This window comes from Martes martes (assembly GCF_963455335.1).
Source record: "Martes martes genome assembly, chromosome: 9".
Classification (NCBI taxonomy): Eukaryota; Metazoa; Chordata; class Mammalia; order Carnivora; family Mustelidae; genus Martes; species Martes martes.
Window position 1 is genome coordinate 63,813,005 of NC_137896.1, and position 20,966 is coordinate 63,833,970.

The 20,966-nt window shown below is 38.4% G+C and overlaps 1 protein-coding gene and 1 long non-coding RNA gene across 4 annotated transcripts in view; one reads left to right on the forward strand and one right to left on the reverse strand.

Annotated features, from left to right (window-relative positions):
* Positions 1–20,966, reverse strand: part of DYNC2LI1 (dynein cytoplasmic 2 light intermediate chain 1) — a 72,350-nt gene that overhangs the window by 20,019 nt on the left and 31,365 nt on the right. The window contains exons 8-14 of one of the 3 annotated variants that reach the window (XM_080812725.1): positions 20,825–20,902; positions 16,565–16,641; positions 15,889–15,959; positions 12,874–12,971; positions 12,384–12,476; positions 9,268–9,313; positions 3,185–3,473 (exon numbers count right to left, since the gene is read on the reverse strand). In XM_080812725.1, coding sequence (XP_080668851.1) covers positions 3,424–3,473; positions 9,268–9,313; positions 12,384–12,476; positions 12,874–12,971; positions 15,889–15,959; positions 16,565–16,641; positions 20,825–20,902 — 513 coding nt within the window. In that variant the 3' untranslated portion in view covers positions 3,185–3,423. Of the gene's footprint in view, positions 1–2,770; positions 3,474–9,267; positions 9,314–12,383; positions 12,477–12,873; positions 12,972–15,888; positions 15,960–16,564; positions 16,642–20,824; positions 20,903–20,966 lie in introns of those variants that run through there. The other 2 variants (XM_080812727.1, XM_080812726.1) reach the window with 2 other exon arrangements.
* Positions 344–12,289, forward strand: LOC308348572. The gene is made up of 4 exons (XR_013967357.1): positions 344–483; positions 1,066–1,163; positions 4,938–5,083; positions 11,527–12,289. It is a non-coding gene; the product is annotated as an uncharacterized lncRNA (long non-coding RNA).

The window sequence follows — 20,966 nt, forward strand, 5'->3', positions numbered from 1 at the left end:
ACTTATAAAATCAAAAGTGAATGTTACTAGCTAAAGTGTATGCACTGAGAAGTGACATCTTTAAGGCTAGATAGAAGGCATTATTTAAGTCCATACAGAAAAGCTGTTCAACTGACACGGTATTTACACTAAGAAGAACCCAGTTACACACACAAAACTCGGGTTCTTGAATCATAAACAGAAAGAATGCTGATAAATAGAGATACCTGTATTACATATTTTTAGGGATGAAATGATGTATATAGATGATTAAAAATGGGTTCTATACTAAATGACTGATTATCTTTCTGATTGATCTTTAGGTAATTCACGTACAAGTCTGAAAAGACCCTGTCTCAATGTTACCATGGAACACTGAGGGAGAACATCTTAGTACATGAACTTGTTCAGTTGCTGTGACCTAACTTGTAAAGAATGATAAATTATAGCATTTGAAATGTCTCATATTATAGCAGAAAAGATCATTTCATTAAGGAAACCACGGTAAAAATGCTAAAATTCTATTTCTTAGAACTGTATTTAAGGATCTGCAGGCATTGGCAAATTACCAGAATAGTATTGTCAATTTTTATAAAAGGTCTCTGACACTGATGATTATGGTGTAATAGTTACATAATGTCTTACAGATTATATATGTCACATCAGTTATAGACAATTCTGCAGATGATAATCTCTTAAAGTAGTTCAAAGAAAGTCCCAAAGGAACCTCTTTTGAAATCGCTGATTTCAACTTACTAAAGATATGGGTGTGCACTGTAAGTGGAAACATTTCTACTATTCATATGCAGATGAATTTCATTCTAGCTCAGAAACATTTGGAAAATTGACATAGCATGTGACTTCAAGCTATTAAATGTTAACTGATACCATCTTAGAAAAACACAATGACTTTCAACATGTGACAGTCTGTGTCTCAAGTAAAAATGGACAGTGATGTGTAAGACAATCAAATTATATAATAGAAATTTCTATTACTGTTGTGGAATAGGCTGTTTCTTCCCAAGTCAGTAGATGTTTCTGAGATTATTGTTCACTATTAATTTAAAGGGAGCTCTTTCTCCACAGCACTTGGGCAGGGTACCTGTCTGCACCTAAGACTGAGGATCTTTGGAAACATGCTGAAACTCCTGTTGTCAAAAGTGCTGGAATCACATGGACTGCAAGTAGTTTATGAAGTCTTTTTTTTTTTTTCTTAAAGATTTTATTTATGTGACAGAGGGAGAGAGAGATCACAGGTAGGCAAAGAGGCAGGCAGAGAGGGGGTGGGGAAGCAGGGTCCCTGCCAAGCAGGGAGCCCGATGCGGGGCTCGATCCTAGGACCCTGAGATCATGACCTGAGCCAAAGGCAGAGGCCTGACCCACTGAGCACGTCCTGAAGTCTTTTTATTAATTTGATTAATTTTATTAATTTGACCCACTGAGCACGTCCTGAAGTCTTTTTATTAATTTGATAGAGCACAAGCAGGGGGAGCAGCAGGCAGAGGAGAGGGAGAAGCAGGCTTCTTGCTGAGCAGAGGGCCTGATGTGGGGCTGGATCCCAGGACACTAGGATCATGACCTGACCTGAAGGCAGATGCTTAACTGACTGAGCTACCCAGGGGCCCCAAGTTGTTTATGAAGTCTTATTTCATTGCAGTGATCAGGTAGTTTGTTCTCCACTCAGATACCACTCAACAGTTTTGGTGTTTTTGGGTTTACTAAATGTGCTTATTTGAAGCTGGGTGTATAGTGTATTAGAATGAACATATTTTGTAATGGAAACGGAAGAACACAGAGTAAATGACTTTCTTGGTCAATGACAATAATTATGCTTATTCCAGATTGAATTCGGCTAGCAGGTACACAAACTCATAAGATCAAGAAGGCTTCTTAATTAAAAGCTATTTCCCCTTGGAAATGATCTTTCATTATTACCAATTCATGAAGTTTGGACCTGTTTATTGATAGATTATATCCTTAAATTTACCTGTTCTTCAAAAAGTTATCCTGGGCACCTGGGTGGCTCCGTGACTAAGCATCTGCCTTTGGCTCAGGTCTTGATCTCAGGGTCCTAGGATCAAGATCTGCATTGAGGCACTGCTCAGCGGAGAGTCTGCTTCTCCTTCTACCCCTCCCCCGTCCCACCCTCACATTCTCTCTCAGCTAAATAAAATCTTTTTTTTTTTTTTCAAGATTTTTATTTATTTATTTGACAGAGATCACAAGTAGGCAGAGAGGCAGGCGGGGCGGGGGAGGGGGACGGAGCAGGCTCCCTGCTGAGCAGAGAGCCCAATTTGGGGCTCGATCCGAGGACTCTGGGATCATGACCTGAGCCAAAGGCGGAGGCTTTAACCCACTGAGCCACCAGGCACCCCTAAATAAATAAAATCTTAAAAAAAAAAAGTTATGCTCAAATTAAGTATGTCAGAATCATCAGAGGTGCTAATTAAAAATGCAGATTACTGTACCCCATTCTAGACCCACTGATTCAGGATCTCTGGGCATGGGGACACAAGAATGTGCATTTTATTTTACTTTATTTTTTAAAAGATTTTATTTATTTATTTGACAAGGCAGCAAGGGAAGGAACACAAGCAGGGGTGGTGGGAGAGGGAAAACCTGGCTTCTTGCAGAGCAGCGAGCTTGATGTGGGGCTCAAGCCCAGGACCCTGGGATCATGACCTGAGCTGAAGGCAGACACTTAAAGAGTGAGCCACCCACAGGCCCCCAGGAAAGTGCATTTTATGAGACTGATGCACTGCCTGCAGTGGAAGGAGGCATCTAGGAATGTGCATTTTTAAAAAAGATTTTATTTATTTATTTGACAGAGATCACAAGTAGATAGAGAGGCAGGCAGAGAGATGGGGAAGCAGGGTCCCTGCTGAGCAGAGAGCACGATGTGGGGCTCGATCCCAGGACCCTGGGATCATGACCTGAGCCGAAGGCAGAGGCTTCAACCCACTGAGCCACCCAGGTGCCCCAGGAATGTGCATTTTAAATAGGTTCTTCAGGTGCCTGTGTTTTAGAGTCAAATAATGGTACCTGGGCAAGTGACCCACCCAAGAGCTCCTTCAAGAAGGAATCTAATATAAATGCTTAAACTCCATTGGTAACTGTTACTAAAGGCTCTTGCTTTCATAGTCCTGAAATGATATAAGCAGAAACTTACAAATGCTGAACTGAGTATATACTAGTTAAACATATTAGAGAAAGAAGATTCTTTTTATTTTAAAAAATACTGCATGTAATTACACTTTTTCCCTTTGTAAAAGACTTAAAAGTATCCAGAGTGTTGCACTAATACAAGAAAAGCCACTTTTCTTTTAACAAATGACACAGCTTCCTTCACTTATTACCATTATAGCTAATTAATAAAATAAACTTACTTTTTTGGGGAAAGGATAAATAAATACACTATAGTTGAATGAGGTTCAAGAATCAAGCTCAATTTGTTTCCAAGACTTGGAAGAACTTCTTTTGTATTGTTCCAGTTCCTAGAACAAAAATACATGTTACTTAAGAAAAAAACTTTAAAAATTAAACGAGGCACCTTAAAACTGTCTAAGCATTTTTTAGGTATGACAGTACATCCTTTATGGTATTATCATTCTCAAAATTTCTAGACAATTCTGTAAATTTTTTAAATTAGGATTTATTTTCTAGAAATGTAGAGTCTTCAGAGTTTCTGTGTAGCCTAAGTAACACTTAGGCACTTATTAAAGATGAAATTATATACTACATATATGTACAGATTCTTTCTATTCTTAAATGCATTTGTCATACTTTATTTAAAAGTGATATTATTTTTGTTTCCTGTTCAGCTCTTGCCAAAACTAGGTTGAAGTTGTCAAATTATCAATATTTAAAATGTATATATTCTTTTGACCCAGTGATTAATGCCTTTCAAAATGTGTCTCATAGAGTAATAGAGAAGAGTGCAAGGATAGAAATATCCTTGCTGGGGCAGGATGAGAAACAACTTTGCTATCTCCTAGTAAGGACGTTATTAAAGACATCAACGCCCAGGGGCAGCCAGCAAAAACAGCAGTCTTCCGTGCCACATGAAAGAAGCAAATAGGTGGAGAGAGGACGGGATACCTTCAGTTTCTACTTCATATACTTGTATATCTTTTGAGGTTTTTTTTTTTTTTTGTAATCAGTATATGTTACTTTTATAATTCATAAGATAAATTCTAGTATGGGTGGAAACCCTGCATGAAATGACTCATATGTAAAGGGATTATCACAGGGGATTGCCTCCTGGCTTCTTACATGTTGTTCAGTGTCACAATGACTGTACAAAGTATATTATTTCAGATAAGCAGAAAGTGGTTACTCTGCAAGATAAGGCAATCACTGTTCTCTGGCTAACATAATTGAAGTTCATAGTTGTTATGAAAAGAAAATTGCACTCTCATTTTCAGAAAAATTGTGGATTGTCTCTTTTATACCTACCTGTACTCAAGTAACTTAAGTTTAAATGTTAAAAGTTTTAAAACTGAAGACAGACTTTGGAAGAGTTTTTGTATAATTCCAAAGTAGTCTTTGCAGCTTGGTTTATTTTTTTTAAGTGACGTTAATTCAGTTCACCTGTCATCTCCCACATAGGGTTTCAAAGACTGTTAACTCCTAAGGAATAATCAGTAATCATTTATCTTGCTTTTAATTGGAAGCACTGTATTATTATTATTATTTTTTAAAGATTTTATTTATTTGACAGAGAGCACAAGTAGGCAGAGAGGCAGGCAGAGAGAGAGGGGGAAGCAGGCTCCCCGCTGAGCAGAGAGCCCGACGGGGGGCTCGATCCCAGGACCCTGAGACCATGACCTGAGCCGAAGGCAGAGACTTAACCCACTGAGCCACCCAGGCACCCCAGCACTGTATTATTTTTATCAATGATAAGGGTGAGGACATTGCTTTGAGATTCTTTGCTAAAGATATCTATCTCCCTTCTGCAGAGAGCAAACCGAGAGAACAGGGCTGGTCACACAGGTCATATCACAAAGAATGGTGTGATAAAGAACTCACCATGACCACTAGACCTTCAATACGCCTGTCATGGGAAGTCAAAATAATATGATTTAATTCTCTAAAGGAAGAGTAGGTAAGAGGATTTTCTTTGTACTGCAATTCTTCGTGGTTGCTTTAGAGAGCTATTTTATTTTATTTTTTAAAGATTTTATTTATTTATTTGACAGAGATCAAAAGTAGGCAGAGAGGCAGGCAGAGAGAGGGAGGAAGCAGGCTCCCTGCCGAGCAGAGAGCCCGATGTGGGGGTCGATCCCAGGACCCCGAGACCACAACCTGAGCTGAAGGCAGAGGCTTAACCCACTGAGCCACCCAGGTGCCCCTAGAGAGCTATTTTAGAAGTGAATGCAAACTAAAGTTTCTACCTTGCCTCTTAAAAATTTCTAAAGTTTTCAACCATAAGTGGACCACAGTCTTAAAATGCTTGAAACAGCATCTTCAATAAAGGACAGTAAGAACATTTTTCCCTAAACATGTAAATCAGTGTGTGTTATGAGTTTGAATTATAGGCTTAGGGATTACAGACAAGTTGATTTTTTTTAAAACAGATTCAAAATAGATGTGTGTGGCTGGCCAAGAAGACCTTAAAAATATTGTTCAACCAAACTTTTTTTTTTTTTTTTGCTTTCTTTGGCAATAAAAATATAGAAAAGAGGTAGAAGTGTTCACCAAATGCTTTCTATACATATGTCCCCTTAAAATCAGGAATGCTTTAAAACTAGAGGAATTCTTAAATTATGGAAGCAACCTAAGTGTCCATCGATAGATGAAGGGAAAAAGAAGATGTGTACATACACAATGGAATATTAGCCATAAAAACGAGATCTTGCCATTTGCAACAACATGGATGGATCTACAGGGTATTATGCTAAGTGAAATAAGTCAGAGACAATTACCATATGATTTCACTCATATGTGGGATTTAAGAAACAAATAAGCAAAGGAAAAAGAAAACCCAGACTCAACTTTAGAGAACAAACTGATAGTCATCAGAGCGGAGGTGGGTGGGAACAGGTGATGGGGATTGAGTACACTTATGATGAGCACTAAGTAATGTATAGAACTGGTAAATTCTATTTTGTACACCTTAAACTAATAGAACACTATTAACTACTTTGGAATTTTTTTTTTTTAATTTCTTTTCAGTGTAACAGTATTCATTGTTTTTGCACCACACCCAGTGCTCCATGCAATACGTGCTCTCCCCAATACCCACCACCTGGTTCCCCCAACCCCCTCCCCCCACCCCTTCAAAACCCTCAGGTTGTTTTTCAGTGTCCATAGTCTCTCATGGTTCTCCTCCCCTTCCAGTTTCCCTCACTGGAATTTTTTAAAAAGGGAAACATTAAAATTAGAGGGCTTTTAAAAATTAGCAAAACCTGAGGAAGTATCTTTTTAATTTAAATTCAGTTAATTAACATACAATGTATTACTCATTTCAGGGGTGCAGGTCTGTGATTCATGAGTCTTATATAATACCCAATGCTGTCTACAACACATACCTTCCCCAATGTCCATCACCCAGTTACCCCATCCCTCTACCCCTCTCCCCTCCAGCAAACTCAGTTTGTTTCCTATGATTAAGAGTCTCTTATAGTTTGTCTCCTTCTCTGGTTTTGCCTTGTTACATTATTTCCTCTCTTCCCCTATGATCCTCTGCCTTGTTTCTTAAATTCCACATATCAGTGAGATCATATGATAATTATCTTTCTCTGATTGAGTTATTTCGTTTGGCATAATACCCTCCACATCATTGCAAATGGCAAGATTTCATTTTTTTGGATGGCTGTGTAATATTCCATTGTATATATACGCCAGATCTTTATCCATTCATCTATCAATGGACATCTGGGCTCTTTCCATAGTCTGATTATTGTGGACATTGGTACTATAAACATTAGGGTGCACGTGCCCCTTCAGATCACTACATTTGTATCTTAAGGGTAAATAACCCAGTAGTGCGATTGCTAGGTGATAGGGTAGCTCTATTTTCAACTTTTCGAGGAACCTTCATTCAGTTTTCCAGAGTGGCTGCACCGGCTTGCCTTCCCACCAACAGTGTAGGAGGGTTCCCCTTTCTCTGCATCCTTGCCAACTTCTATTGTTTCCTGACTTGTTAATTTTAGTCATTCTGACTGGTGTGAGGTAGTATCTCATTGTGGTTTTGATTTGTATTTTGCCGATGCTGAGTGAAGCTGAGGACTTTTTCATGTCTTTGCTGGCCATTTGGAGGTATTTGGAGAAATGTCTGTTTATGTCTTCTGCCCATTTCTTGATTGGGTTATTTGTTCTTTGGGTGTTAAGTTTGAGATTTTGGATATCTTCTCCCATTCTTTCAATTGTCTTTTGGTTTTGTTGACTTTCCTTTGCTGTACAAAACTTTTTATCCTGATGAAGTCTCAGTATTCATTTTTGCCTTTGTTTCCCTTGCCTTTGGAGAGGTGTCTAGAAAGAAGTTGCTGCAGCCGAGATTGAAGAGGTTGCTGCCTGTGTTCTCCTAGGATTTTGATGGATTCCTGTCTCATATTTAGGTCTTTCATCCATTTTGAGTCTATTTTTGTGTGTGATGTAAGGAAATGGTCCAGTTTCATTCTTCTGCATGTGGCTGTCCAATTTTTGAATTGTCAACTGTCAATTGTTGAAGAGACTGTCTTTTTTCCATTGGATATTCTTTCCTGCTTTGTCAAAGATTAGTTGACCATAGAGTTGAGGGTCATTTCCGGGCTCTCTATTCTGTTCTATTGATCTATGTGTCTGTTTTTGTGCCAGTACCATACTGTCTTGATGGTTACAGCTTTGTAATGGAGCTTGAAATCTGGTATTGTGATGCCACCAGTTTTTGCCTTTTTTTTTTTTTTTAAGATTTTATTTATTTATTTGACAGAGATCACAAGTAGGCAGAGAGGCAGGCGGAGAGAGGGAAGCAGGCCCCCTGCTGAGCAGAGCGCCTGATGCGGGGCTTGATCCCAGCACCCTGGGATCATGACCTGAGCCGAAGGCAGAGGCTTTAACCCACTGAGCCACCCAGGCACCCCAGTTTTTGCTTTTCTTTTTCAGCATTCCTTGGGCTATTTGGGGTCTTTTCTAGTTCCGTGCAAATTTTAGGATTATTTGTTCCAGTTCTGTGAAAAAAGTTGATAGTGTTTTGATAGGGATTGCACTGAATGTGTAGATTGCTCTAGGTAGCATAGACCTTTTCACAATATTTGAATTGTGAAAAGTTCCATGAGCATGGAACTTTTTTTCCATTTCTTTGTGTCTTCCTCAATTTCTTTCGTGAGTGTTCTGTAGTTTCCTGAATAGATCCTTTGCCTCTTTGGTTAGGTTTATTCCTAGGTATCTTAATGGTTTTGGGTGCGATTGTATATGGGATCAAGTCCTTTCTTTCTTTCTTCTGTCTCATTGTCGGTGTATAGACCCAACTGACTTCTGTGCATTGATTTTATATCCTGCCACTTTGCTGAATTCCTATATGAGTTCTAGAAATTTTGGGGTGGAGTCTTTTGGGATTAGAGCAGAAATCAATGAAATAGAAACCAAAACAGTGGAACAGATCAAAGAAACTAAGAGCTGGTTTTCTGAAAGAATTAATAAGATTGATAAAACCCTGGCCAGACTTATCAAAGAGAAAGGACCCAAATAAAAATCATGAATGAAAGGAGAGATCACAACCAACACCAAAGAAATACAAAAATTATAAGAACATATTATGAGCAACTATATGCCAACAAATTATGCAATCTGAAAGAAATGGATGCATTCCCAGAGATGTATAAACTATCAAAACTGAACCAGGAAGAAAGAGAATGTGAACAGACCCAATGATCAGCAAGGAAACTGAAGTGGTAATCAAAAATCTCCTCTAACAAGAGCCCAGGGCCATGTGACTTCCCAGGAGAATTCTACCAAACATTTATTTTTTTAAAAGATTTTATTTATTTATTTGACAGAGATCATAAGTAGGCAGAAAGGCAGGCAGAAAGAGGGAAGCAAGCCCCCTGTTGAGCAGAGAGTCTGACGCGGGGCTTGATCCCAATATTTAAAAAAGAATTCATACCTCTTCTTCTGAAGCTGTTTCAAAAAATTGAAATGGAAGGAAAACTTCCAAACTCTGTGAGGCCAGCATAACCTTGATGCCAAACCAAAGACCCCATCAATAAGGAGATTTACAGACCAATATCCCTGATGAACATGGATGCAAAAATTCTCATCAAAATACTAGCCAATAGGATCCAACAGTACATTAAAAGGATTATTTACCATGACCAAGTGGGATTTTTCCTGGGCTGCAAGGCTGGATCAACATCTGCAAACCAATTAATGTGACACAATACATTAATTAAAAATAAAAGGACAAGAACTATATGATCCTCTCAAGAGATGCACAAAAAGCATGCAACAAAGTACAGCATCCTTTCTTGATTAAAACTCTTCACAGTGTTGAGATAGAGGGCACATACCTAAACATCATAAAAGCCATCTATGAAAAGCCCAGCGGCTATCCTTCTCAATGGGGAAAAACAGAGCTTTTCCCCTAAGATCAGGAATATGTAAGGAATGTCCACTCTCACAACTGCTGTTCAACATAGTCCTAGAAGTCCTAACCTCAGCAGTCAGACAACAAAAAGAAAAGGCATCTGAATCGGCAAAGTAGTCAAACTGTCCCTCTTTGCAGATGACAAGAGACTCTATGAAGAAATATTTTCTGGTGTCCATGTGAAGCATGGCAAAACAAAGAACTGAGCAGAGAAAAGAGAGCTAATTAAGCAAAGACAGTCTTCAGGAAAGGTGAAAGGGGCCTTAAAGCTAATCCTCAAACCTGTTAGGACTAATTTCAGTCCCTGTGAGGATCTACATGCAGCTGTGGAGGCGGAGTAAGGAGGAGTCTGGATAAGTATCATAAATGACACATTTTACTACCAAGGATTTGTAATAGGTATTACAGAATTTTGGGGGGCTTGGTGCTTCCATGCCACCAGGAGGATTACTGAATTGAGATGTGGTTCAAACGCAGTTCTTCTGAGGCCCGGGGATGAACACATTCTCCTTGCCTAATGACTATATGACCTGAGCCTTTTCAGTGGCTCCAGAGTTGGAGGAACTGAATGGAACTCACGAGTGAGCCTCTTCATCTTAGAAGTGACATGCTCTGATTTCACTGCCAAAGCTTAAAGTCCCCAAACTTTTTTTTTTTTTCTCCTGATGCTTATTTAAGCCACTAATAATGGGGCTTGGGGACGGGGAGGGAATCGAGAGGAGGGATCACATGTGGTCTCCGATGGACTCAGGGCCAGCCCTCTACTCATATGCAACTGTATTACATTTTAATGAAACAGGAGTCCTCCCAAGTAGCATCAGAATCGGAAATATCTGGGTTAAAGGTATGCAGACAAATGGCACACAGTACGAGCTTCTCTAAGCATTTACAGATTGTTTTTAAGTAAGGGCAGACTTTTATGTGATTATGGAGAACCCTGAGTGAGACATTTATTTATTTATTTATTTATTTATTTATTTATTTATTTTTTAAGATTTTATTTGACAGACAGAGATCACAAGTAGGCAGAGAGGCAGACAGAGAGAGAGGAAAGGAAGCAGGCCCTCTGCCGGGCAGAGAGCCCGATGCGGGGCTCGATCCCAGGACCCTGGGATCATGACCTGAGCCGAAGGCAGAGGCTTTAACCCACTGAGCCACCCAGGTGCCCCGAGACATTTCTTTTAAATGAATATTATTGTTCCAAATGGCAAATGAAATCAAATCTAAAGATCATAATGCTACTTTCACTGAAAAATGTTATGTGGCAATAACGATATTAAAAGATCAAAAAGAGGGGCATCTAGGTGGCTCCGTTGGTTAAGCTGCTGCCCTCAGCTCAGGTCATGATCCCTGGACCCGAGCCCTGTGTTGGGCTCCCTGCTCAGCAGGGAGTCTCTTTCTCCCTCTTCCTCTACCCCGCTCACGCTCTCTGTCTCTCAGATAAATAAATAAATAATCTAAAAAAATAAAAAAGACAAAAACAGGCAATGTAAAGAGCTACAGACAGCTGGCTAGAATTTCACGTAACACAGATGAATTCTTTCATAAGCTGTGTTAATAGTTTACAGTGAAGAAGGATAGGTATCTCGGGGTTGCTTTCCAGTTCCAACCCAAATTCCTACAGTTTTAGGTTATGGAAGATGGATTTGAATGTGAAAAATCATGATGCTGAAAAACACCCTAGCCCCTTCATAATACCTGTGTGTATTAATAAAAGGAGTCACTATGCAATATAAACAGATACTCTTAGCAACAATGGCAGTTAGTCATTGACTCCTCGGTAAATATTAATTCAGGGATGGCTTCCAGCTAATCCTTAACTAAGCTGCACACATAATAAAGGTCATATGAGGCCATCTGACTGTTCTGACAACATGCCTCTCACTTTGCGACAGCAAAAGAATCCTTTAAATATTCATGACATAGTTTTCAAAAGTCTTCTGGCCTATGTTTAAATAGGGTGTTTTGTTTTCTTATTCTAGGGTCCCTGAAGGTGAAAAACTAGTGCTGAGAAAAATACCCTAGTCACTGCTCTTGTGGACGGCTGTGTTCGGGTTACCCTTGCAACAATGTGACGGCCCAAGTGCCAGAGCTCTACAAATCCCACCAGAGAGGCTGTCAGGGCATTCAGTTTATAATGCTTGCTGATATAAATTTGGGTTCTGCACAGTGTCTCATTTCAAAGATCTGAGAAAATTTCAAGTATCAGGTCATGATGAATTTACCAGCTTTTGCATTCTTACATCAGACTTTTGTATCACAAATGGCACTAGCTGGACATCTGTGGAACACAGTCTCCATTTTTAACCATTTTCCTAAGAGATCCTGTGTTTGCATCCTTTCAGACTGGGTAATCCTAAATTTTTCTGGTACAAGAAAAGTTTATCTGAATTTTCTAACCCAAATAATAATAATAATAATTTTAAAAATCCACAAAAGAATATTGTGAAATTCTCTCCCCAGCAAGGTAAGAATCACTACTCATCTTCAACATAAACTGGAAAACCCAAAGAGGATACGTGAACATTATGTCATCTATGGGTGATGGAATTATTTAAATTCCTTCTTTATGCACATCAGATTTTTTTTTATATAGTGACGATGTACTATTTCAATTACATATTTTTTTAAGATTTTATTTTTAAGTACTCTCTACACCAACCATGGAGCTTGAACTCATGACCCCAAACATCAAGAGTTGCACACTTTCCAACCAAGCCAGCCAGGCACCCCTTTGATAATTTTAAAAGTAAAAAAAAAAAATAAAATGAGAAAAATCTATGAAATCCTAGAGGTATTTTGTGATAAAACTCGAGATAAAATAAATGTTAGATACTACCTGATCCTTCTGAATTCTCATTTCATCAACTTCACTTTCAGCATACTGAGGGTCTCTTGCAGGGTCCTTGATATCTTTTAGTGTGTTGATACTCTGAAATTACACTTCAAGTCATTTCATGCCCATACCCCCAAACCGTCAATGACTACCATCTGCCTCAGCCAGACTGTCTATGGTCTTTTGAGGTTTTATCATCACCACTGTGGCCCATTTCAGATGCCACCAGGCCCTCTCCTGCCCTCTACTTCCAGTTGCTATCTCTCCCTTCTCCAGCACCCTGGGAGCTAATTTGAAAGTGGAGCAAGAGCTGTGTCTTGCTCATCTTTTAAAATCCACAGTGCCTCATGTATAATAGTTTTTTGGCACATATTTGATTTTTGAGCATGCGAGAGTAGAAAACAAAGTAATCATAATAGGCTCACTGGAACATTTCCTAATAACTTGAATAATGCAAAAAAATTCTTGCTTTAAAAGAATTAGAAATCTTTACCTTTGGTGGAAAGACCCTTTCATACACTTTCTTCCACAACTCCATTGGTGAATGGGCATGAAGCTTTCCAATGTCATTATCAGGAACAGGAGGAGATCCTAAAATTGGAAGTTGTACACAAAATGACTGCACTGATTAAAACCTGACAATCAATAAAACAGAGGACACTCAGAAAAATACAAATCCGAGATCACTCATTTCCCTTTTCCCTAATACAGCCACTCTTAAAATTTACCCCAACCCAGTGTAGCAAGGCCACAGATTCTAGCACCAGAGGAAGAGGAGACAGAGTAATGAGTCAGTTGTGATTCTCTTTCCCCATACTTACATTGCCATCTGGTGAAATATTAAGTTTGATATTCTCATGTGTTTGTGAATTTGTAAGGAAAAACTCTTATGTGCTACTCATTAGAGTACAAATTGGGACAACTAATTTAGAGGCTCATTTGGCACTACTAACTGACATGCAAATATGGAAAAAGGTTATACGCTATTACCCAGAATCCCCTGTTTTTGGTGTATAATCCAGAAACACCTGCACACAGATATTAATGATTTCACACTGCAGCATCATTTGTATTAGTGAAAAATTGGCCACAAATTGTCCATCAGTGAAGGTATAGTGAACTAAATCACTATGCACAGCCATGCTCTGTAACCCTACAGCAGTCAAAACACCAAACAGATCCAGCTACAGCATTAACACGGAAAACCGCTAAGACATACTGAGTAGAAAAGGAAACTTTCAAAATGCTAGCTACAGAATGATCCAGTAGGTTTTTCTATTTCCCACGTATAGAAAATAGAAAATAGTCTGGAAGTACACACATCAAACTTCATCCTTGGATGTACTATTCTAACATTTTACAATGAGAGTATCTTTATGTACGGACTGTGTAATTTACTTCGAAAAAACCCTGCCACTTCTTGGCAATAGTCAATCTATAATCTGAGATTTCTCATTCTTTCTTTTCTAGTATTTATAATGTTGCTCTTTCAGGACCCTCCACTTTGGTGGGAAAGATAGTGATGCAATCCACCAATCTTACTCAGCTTTCCCAAATTTTTTACGTGTCCTCATTTGTGTGTGTGTGTGTGTGTGTGTGTGTGTATTAAGTTCTATACAACAGTTTTATCACCTTTGTAGGTAAATGTATGCACCCCCACAGACAAGATACTGCACAGTGCCACTGTCTAAAGATCCCTTGCGCTGCCCTTTTATACCCACACCACCCCTTCCCAATCTCTTCTCCTATACCTCCCCACCTACAGTCCTGTCCCTAACCTCTGATAACCATTAATCTTTTCTCCATTTCTAAAATTTTTCATCACAAAAATTTTATATAAATAGAAGCATATTGTATATAACCTTTTCTGATTGGCTTTTCTTCACTCAGTATAATTCCCTGGTGATTCATCCAAGTTACTGCGTGTACCAATAGTTTGTTCCTTTTTATTGCTCCATAGTATTCTACAGTGTGGACATACATACATAGTACAGAGTTTTAAACAACATCTGGTTGTTCTAGTTTGGGGCTATTACAAATGAAGCCACCATGAACATTTGTGAACAGATTTTCATGTGAACATAACTTTTAATTTCTCTGAGATAAATACCCAATAATGCAATTTCCAGATCATATAATAGTACATGTTTAGTTTTATTAAAAAAAAAAAACAAAAACTGTCGAACTGTCTTCAAGAGTGGCTGTTATCATTTTACATTCCCACCAGCAATGTAGGAGTATCTAGTTTCTCCATATTCTTGCCAGCATTTGGTGGTGTCGCTATTTTTTGTTAGCTATTCTGATGACCTCATTGTGGTTTCAATTTGCATTTCCCTAATGATTAAAGATATTAAACATCTTTTCATATGCTTATTTTCCATTTGTATATCCTCCTTGGTGAAATGCTTGCCTTTTGGCTGTTTTCTAATAGGATTTTGTTTTTACTGTTAAGTTCTTTATATATTCTAGATATCAATAGTCCTTTGTTAGATATGCAGTTGAAAATATTTTCTCCCAGCATGTAGCATGTCCTTTTATCCTTTTCAAATGGATTTTCAAGAGCAAAAGTTTTTAATTTTGATGAGGTCTAAGCTCCATGGTTTTTAAATTCAGTAATTCTCATTCCTTTTTGACCTCCAGCTATTTTCAGGGGCATTATCTATCGGTACACACAGTGATTCTCATAGCTAATGAAATTAAGTTGATATTAATGACATAACATAAAACCAGTCTTTGTGACCACTCATTAACAACCTCTACTCTTTTCATTCCAATTCAATCTATAATCTCATTACAAAGATCTACATTTGAAGTCCAGTCAACTTTAGCATGTAATAGTAATTATGGATGAGAAATAAAGAACAAAACTACTATCTACTAGAGCGTTAAAACCAAACTATGTCAGCCCCTGAGTAGGAGGAGTTGCTAGGCCCCAAACCTCCACAATGAAAGTAGTTTCTGTGGGAAGATAAGGAGCTTGATTATATAAAGCTTTCAAATTCTTTCTGCTTCACAAGCCTAAAATGTCCATTATGTTTAGGAAATACATCCCATCATCTGAAGCAAATTATTTTCATAATGAAGAATTAAAGCATACATAATTAATACAACTGTTCTTTTTTGGTTTATTCCATCACTTTTTTCATCAAGGCCCGTAATATATAGCTTTCACTTTCCTGACCACTCTTATGTTTCTGGTTTTCTTTTAACCCCACAAGCTAAAATTTAAAAGTACCAGGAAATCAGTGAGGGAAAGGAAATACATGCAAAATTTTTTAGTGAAAGAGAGATCCAAAATCAGTTTCTTATGTGGCAATATTCCTTCCATTACAAATATGTCAATGTGATGCATGCTGCATCAATACTGTGTATACAAATAAATACATAAATAACAGCAATGATAACGAACTCAGAAATGGTGGTATGTTGGAGATGAAGTGAACACAGGCTAGGATGAAATCAATAAGCAATTAAAAAAATATTGAACAATCTTAATAAGTTCACCAACCTATTTGACTTAAAGAATCCAATCCTGCTGTGATAAACAGTGGTTTATTCTGATCCACACATATTGATTTGCTACATGGGTAAGAAGAAAAGAGAGTCTAATTTAGTTTAGCAATCGAATATCCATCCTGCCATGCTCTACTGTAAATACAAGAGCCAAGTTTTATATCTAGCCACTGGTGAGAGAGGACTGTCCCCAAATGAGTGAGTGAATATCTACTTAAGCTTTTTCAAAAATTAAAAGTCTGGCATCAATAAAGTTTCATAGGGGAAAAAACAGTGACAGGCCCAAATTACCTTAAATGAAAACCAAGAAAAGTAGCAATGTTAAGAAAAATATATATACTACAATGATCAATTCGATTCCTAATCAATATAAGAAAATGTAACACAGGGAAAGCTACTAAAATGAGAGAAGTAGAAGAAATCAGTGAAATAGCTGTAATAGTATTATTTTATTCTAGTCTCTAAGTGTTATATAACATTTTAGTTGTAAAATTTGAGAAACATTGAAACAATACAAGAAATAGGAAATGATATGAAATTATTTCTCTAAGAATAGCCACCTGGGGACACTTTCTTATGAAGAAACAATAATGAGATGAGAACAATAATCAGATGAGATTATTATTGGCAAAAAAAATTTAAAAGATGCAAAAAGTATAGTTTAACAGTACCTTCTGTCAATGCCAAATGCTAACTGGTTGATAACTCCACGTATTTTTAGTAATAGAGCTTCTGATTTACTGGTAAACTAAAAAAATAAAATCAGGAGAATATATGCTGTGCTTTCAAATCACAAACAGATAAAATACAATATGGCTTTGAACAAGTACAAATTGCAGACAGAATTATTTATTTGCCCAACACACACTTGTGTTAGAGCAGATAGCAGCCTGAAAAAAGGAAAATAATCTCAATAAATTTGTTTTAACTCATTCTTCACACTTCCTGAGTGCACAATACTGAAGGGACATGTGTATGTATTAATCATTTCAGCTACTCCCACATATGGATCATAATTATTTTCAAAATACAGTCTGGTTGGTAGAAAATAGGAGGTATACATCATAAATAACTTTTCCATCCACGGGCATATTACTGTCTTCCAAAAAGCCAGCAGGGAAACTACAGACTAGTTCAACAATACTGATACTCACTAAAAAGATATTTTAACTTCTCTTCAGAATTGCCCTTAAGTCTGCAAAGTAAGCTACTAAACATTCTCAGGGGTGGTATGCAACTAGGGTGACCATAACCAGAACACTCCAGAGAATGAAAGCGGGTGGATACTATTAATAATTAAGCTGAGACCTCAGGTGAACATCAGGACATGTGCTTACCCTACAAATCTTTTAAGACTTGATTTTGGATTTTTGGAAATTTGATTTGATTTTTGGAAATACCAAAAGTTAATCAGCCAAATCAGAATGGCTAAGATGTATGAAAGTGGGAAAAACAACCCTGAAGCAAAATAAAAAGTAATTTTATAAGGCAAAGAAATCAGTTTTCAGGGTAAGATTTATTCTGGAGTAAGGACAGGATCCCAGGCAAAGTATTTACTCACATGAATATATAAAATTTAATACATTGACTTTTGAAAATTGAAACACTTTTAATACTTCTTTTAAGGCTTAAAAATATTAAAAAAAACTAACTGAATTTTTAAAATACAACTTTATTAGTATTATTATTTATGTTTCCTACGTGGAAAGGAAAATACCTCATCACAAATGTCATTTCACAGAAGGGCTGGGAGGACATGAGAAATTTTCTGATACCACCCCCCCCCACCTGGCAATCTGTCATATCAATTGCCTTGAAACATCCTCCACAAATAGCTACAGAGCTTCTGCTTGGATAAACTCAACGGGAACTCATCATCTCCCAAAGCAACTCATTCCATTTTCAGATAATGGTAGTATTAGAAAGTTCTTTCTTATTTTGAGCTAAACTCTGCTCCATTGATTCCTTGTTCTTGACTCTAAGAGAGCAAAGAATATCTAATCCCTAATCCTTTTGGATTCCTTCTAACACCTATCCTTTGAATATTTAAAGAGCATTATCAGATTCTAGGTGACAGAACATAATTTTATACTCCTCCTCATATATCACATTAAAAAAAATATTTTATTTATTTATTTATTTGACACAGAGAGAGAGAGAGAGATATCACAAGTAGGCAGAGAAGCAGGCAGAGAGAGGGGGGAAGCAGGCTCCCTGCTGAGGAGAGAGCCCGATGCGGGGCTCGATCCCAGGACCCTGAGATCATGACCTGAGCCAAAGGCAGAGGCCCAACCCACTGAAGCACCCAAGCGCCCCCACTGATCACATTTTTAAGTCTCATACCATCCTGGCAGATCTCCACTGAATCTGGTCCTACTTATCAATGTCGTTTTTTTTTTTTTTAAAGATTTTATTTATTTATTTGACGGAGCACAAACAGGGGGAGCAGCAGGCAGAGGCAGAGGGAGAAGCAGGCTTCCTGCTGAGCAGACAGCCCAACGTGGAGCTCAGTCTCGGGACACCGGGACCATGACCTGAGCAGAAGGCAGACTTAACTAAGCCACCCAGGTGCCCCTATCCATGTCTTTCTATTTTTAAATTTTTACTAATTTTATTAGGTTGCTCATAATGGTAAATCCATTTTCTTGACCGAATTAGAAAGGATCAACTAAAGGGCTAAAAAAATAACTGTTGAGTATCCATCCATCTTGTCAAGCAGCACCAAACTGTTTCTCTTGAGTGGGGCGGTGGGGAAGACGAGAAGTCAGATGGAAAGAGGGGGCTTTGTAACTCTCTTCCCGGTCTGGGAAGCTATACAATCGTTATGGTTCTCCTGGTCCAGAAGGGCTCCTCTAACCCAACCTCTCATCCCTCTAGCTTGCTGAAAGCTGAGATGAAGCTTTTCTCAAATCCATTCCCTAGAAGACCCCGATCTTGTAGGACTTTCTAGACCTGCTGAGGCCTGGGTTGATCTAAAATTTGTCCACATAGGACCAGACTAGATTCCAACTGGTCATAAATGTGATCTGTTCCTAAAAAGATAGAGCGTTCCCTCAGCTAAGTAACCAGAACTAACTGTGGGGCTTTATCTTATAGTAAAAATAAGAAACTACAAGATCCATGGTCTTTGCTTCTGTATTCTAGATACATTCATTTTAAACTCCCCATATCTCTTTGAAACAGTTAAAAAAAGAAAAGTATTTCCAAAGCATTCTGTCAATTTAATATACAAACAGATACAGTATAAACATAAAAGGTATTGATTTTTAGGAAAATATACAATGCAATTTGGAGTCTTCAGAAGTATAATAATTTTAAATATAGATCATACTCATCAGTTTTAGTCATAATATCCTAGCCATGAAGGCCAGGGTTAGACCGAGTTGTCTCCAGCTTCCTCTGAGCACTTTAATGTACCAGGAAAAAGAAACCGTTCAAATGGGAAGATAGTATTTCTTTTAAATAAAAGTGCTTTTATATCTTATTGCATTAAAGAATACCCTTTATCCTTTGTTCCTGCTGTGGAAGGTAAGGGTAACAGTTATTATAATAAGCAACATTTTCTAAGGAACACTGTTTCAGGCCCTGTGGTGAGCACATCACCTTACTCTCTCACTTACCCTCACAACAACCCTGTGAAGAAGGCATTGGTTTTGTCCATTTTACCCTGGAGGAGATTGGGGCTTGAGTGAGATGACATGGCCTGAGATCACACATCTGATAAATGGCTGTCCTGAGATTCGAACCCAGGCAGCACGACTCTCAAGTTCATGGTTTTAACCCCTACAACAGTGTTTTGTTTTGTTTTGAAGTTTAAAAAAAGAACATATTATTAAAGGGTTTTTTTTCTCTTTTCTCTTAGGAGAAGACAGATTCTAATTCTTTTTTTTAAGACTTTTATTATTTATTTGACAGAGAGAGAGAGAGCACAAGTACACAGAGCAGCAGGCAGAGGAAGAGGGAGAAGCAGGCTCTCCGCTGAGCAGGGAGCCTAATGCGGGGCTCGATCCCAGGACCCTGGGATCATGACCTGAGCCAAATGCAGCCACTTAACCAACTGAGCCACCCAGGGCCCCCAGGTTCTAATTCTTTTTTTTTTTTTTTAAGGATTTTATTTATTTATTTGACAGACAGAGATCACAAGTAGGCAGACAGGCAGGCAGAGAGGGGCAGGGGAAGCAGGCTCCACGCTGAGCAGAGAGCCCGATGCGGGGCTCGATCCCAGGACCCTGAGATCATGACCCGAGCCAAAGGCAGAGGCTCAACTCACTGAGCCATCCAGGTGCCCCTAAGATTTTATTCATTTATTTGACAGAGATCACAAGTAGGCAGGGGTTGGGGGGAGAAGCAGACTCCCCACCGAGCAGAGAGCCTGATGTGGGGCTCGATCCCAGGACCCTGGGATCATGACCTGAGCTGAAGGCAGAGGCTTTAACCCACTGAGCCACCCAGGCGCCCCTCCAGATTCTAATTCTTAAGGGGAAACTAAAAATGAATAAATTAATAGCCAGTTTATCTCTTTAAGACTGATCGGGGTTTGGGGGTGCCTGGTGGTTCAGTCAGTTGAACATCTGACTCTTGATTTTGGCTTGGGTCATGATCTCAAGGTCATGAGATCAAGCCCCAAGTCAGGCTCCACGCTTGGCAGAGAATCTGCTCGATATTCTGACTGGAGTTTATGGACATAAGCAATTGCTCTGAAGGACATAAGCAATTGCTCTGAAGACATGGTTGGCCATCTAGCAGAATATGTTCTAGAAATACATTATCAAACATTCTGTAACAAGAGGATTTGGAGGCAGTAGGAAAGGGAAGGATAGGATTATGTGTACTAGTAAAAACATTAGTATTTACAACTGTGCATCAAATTGCTAATCTTTCTAAATTTGGTGCTGCCCACACTCAAGCCAAAGGATAAGAAATGTACGAACCATTAACGATGCTCCATAATAATGTGCAACAAATCGAAGGGTCTTGCATATAACCTTCCTCTTCTCAGAGTCAAAATCCTGAAGAAATACATTTTTAAAAAGAAAAAGCAAGTTGAGAAAATTAAATTCCTGTAGCAGGAAG